This window comes from Otolemur garnettii, unplaced genomic scaffold (genome assembly GCF_000181295.1).
Source record: "Otolemur garnettii isolate 467f Iridium unplaced genomic scaffold, OtoGar3 scaffold00140, whole genome shotgun sequence".
Classification (NCBI taxonomy): domain Eukaryota; kingdom Metazoa; phylum Chordata; class Mammalia; order Primates; family Galagidae; genus Otolemur; species Otolemur garnettii.
In genome coordinates, this window is record NW_003852535.1 from 3,576,027 (window position 1) to 3,578,514 (window position 2,488).

The following is a 2,488-nucleotide window of genomic DNA, read 5'->3' on the forward strand; positions in this document are numbered from 1 at the left end:
TTTTTTTTTTTGACTACTCAAGTGAAACAGTGGGAAGGAGACACGCCTTAGGAGAAGCCTCACAAGTTCCGGTCTCTCCTCTGCAAAGTCCTGGAGTCAACTCAGACCTTGTGTTACCAACAAGTAACTATTTCTGATGATTCCTAATCTGCAAGATGGATATACTAGTGACTACTTTACAGGGATTATGTCAACGCATGTTTATTAACAGGCTGCCTGGGTGGGATAAACACTCAAATGTAAATTACTGACGTTAAGCGTTTTCTACATCACTATTTTGTCATTTAACACACTGCGTTGCAATTGTGTTGGCTTAAATCATCTCTACACTATGATTTATTCAGCATAGCTCAGCAAATGGCTTCTGATTTAACAGATGAAGACAGGGCCTGGTCCGACTTCTGTTTCATAACCAGGGTTACGCAGCAGGAGCTATCGGGCCCGACTGTCTGGTGCCTACTTGTCCCTTTGGGGAGCAAACAACTTCGCAGGATGGGATGACCAAGCCGTGCGGAACCAGCCTGCGATTAACGTCGCTGCATGTCAGGCAAAGGCTGATACCCATCAGGTCTCACGCCTCCTAGCAGCTACAAACTCAGCCAGAAGGCGGCAGTGACCTCTTCAAGTCAGGATCGGCCACACCTCGCCCCCACCCGCCTATCCGTCGTGGCCCTAAGGATGACCCCACCCCGCAGCCGCACCTGGGTCCGGGTGAGCGCTGCGGCCGCCACTGCCCCACACAGGAAGGCGGCCGCGAAGAGCACGAGCTCGACGCGCTGCAGCCAAGGAAGCGCCATGGCGCCCCAGCCACCAGGAAGCGCCGGCGCCAACCGCCCAAGCCCCGCCTCATCCGGGGCGACCCACGAGCGCAGAGGCGTCACTTCCGGGAGGGGCTTTATTTACAGAGGTAGGGGCGTCTCCCCAGCCCACCCCGCCCTAGAGCGGCAGGTACAGGGAGTAGTCCGACAGCGCCCAGCGGCGGGCGGGGCGGCCAGTGCGGCCAATCATGGGCAGCTTCTGCACGTAGCGGGAAGCCGGGCTGGGCCCGTACGGCGCTGGGAAGGCAGTTTGGAACAGACGCCCGCGACAGCGCCTCCCGGCCTGCCGCCCGGCTATAATAAACCGGAAGTGGGGAGCACTACGCGGGGCGAAACGGCTTTTCTGGAAGACGTCGCGGGTGCCGGCGCCAGGACCCTGCTGTCGGGGCGCCCCGCGCGTCCGGTGCACGCGCGGCAGCGGCCTGCTCTCGGAGGCGGCGGACGCGGAGGCCGACGTGGGTCCACCGCCGCCTCGAGGGCTCTCGTCGCCCTGCGGACTGACCACGGCACTGGCAGTCAGCTGCGGCATCTTCCGCACCGAGTCTGGGGCTGCAGTCGGCTCCTTCTTGTCCCCGGGTGGCCGGGGGGCTGTGGGTGCGGGCTGGCCCGTGCCGAAACGAGTTGCCAAACTGTCACCGAAGAAGGCGTATAGCTCCCGGTAGATGTCTGCCAGGGTCACCGAAAGAGAAGGGTCCTCCGGTCCCGCTCCCCCTGGGTGTAGCGGGAGTCCAGACCCAAAGCCTGGCTCTGCACCGCCCCCAGAGGGAGACTCTTGCAGGAGAAGGCTGTCCCAAGGCAGGTCTTCTGGAAGCCTGCACCCCCTGCTTCTTGAGCCACCTCTGTTGGGCTCTGCTGCCTGGGCCTTCATCTTCAGCAGTCGCTCTATGGCCACCTGTAAGAATAGGGAACTAAGAATTGGGAGGAACCCGCCACCATCAAGTATTCCAAAGTAAGCCCGCTGAGTTGCTGAGCTTAAGCAAAGAATGGAGGCAGGAAGGGGCTGGCACTCACCAGAATGGCTCCATAGACTTTGTGCCCATCTGCTTTGACTTGGGCATTAGATACTGAATAATCATCCAGAACAGCCTGCAAGTTTGTCCAGTAAGTGGATAGGTGTGGGTACAGGACTCGTTCTACTGCCTGGAAGGAAGATAAATGAATGCAGTAAGCACCTCTTTGTTGCTTTTTGCCTCTCTGACCTACTTATATCCCTGATACTAGACAGAGCTTAGTTCTCTTAAATTTCCAGACTGACAAATTCAACCAACATTAATTTAGAACCTCCTGTATACCCAAGCCTTAAGCACTATGGACGAAGATAGGGTACAAAAACAGACAATAAAAAGGGACCCCACTATCACTGCCATACGTACCAGGGGATAAGCGGGCCTAAGTAATGCCCATTGCTAACAACAAAGAAATTTAGTTTACAAACTGCTATCCAGAACAAATATTGGCCTTGCTTAGATGTAAACTGGGACTCCATTCTGCATAAAAAGAACCAGACACCTGGACTCCAGTTATAAAATTTTAAAGCCTGTGATTGAGGGAAAGTAATTAAGAATTCACAGAGGTGTGTGGCACCTATGGCTCAAGGAGTAGGGCGCAGGCCCCATATGCTGGAGGTGGTGGGTTCAAACTCAGCCCCAGCCAAAAACTGCACCCAAAAA

At 55.8% G+C, this 2,488-nt stretch overlaps 2 protein-coding genes across 4 annotated transcripts in view; both read right to left on the minus strand.

Annotated features, from left to right (window-relative positions):
* Positions 1–838, minus strand: part of TMEM179B (transmembrane protein 179B) — a 2,928-nt gene extending 2,090 nt beyond the window's left edge. Inside the window, exon 1 of the mRNA XM_003798710.3 lies at positions 702–838. Coding sequence (XP_003798758.1) covers positions 702–797 — 96 coding nt within the window. The 5' untranslated portion in view covers positions 798–838. The remainder of the gene's footprint in view (positions 1–701) is intronic.
* A 43-nt stretch (positions 839–881) lies between these two features.
* The window catches only part of TAF6L (TATA-box binding protein associated factor 6 like), a 16,250-nt gene continuing 14,643 nt past the window's right edge, over positions 882–2,488 (minus strand). For all 3 annotated transcript variants that reach the window (XM_003798709.3, XM_012810623.1, XM_012810625.2), the window contains 2 exons: positions 1,830–1,958; positions 882–1,710 (listed from right to left, as the gene is read on the minus strand). In XM_003798709.3, coding sequence (XP_003798757.1) covers positions 937–1,710; positions 1,830–1,958 — 903 coding nt within the window. In that variant the 3' untranslated portion in view covers positions 882–936. The remainder of the gene's footprint in view (positions 1,711–1,829; positions 1,959–2,488) is intronic.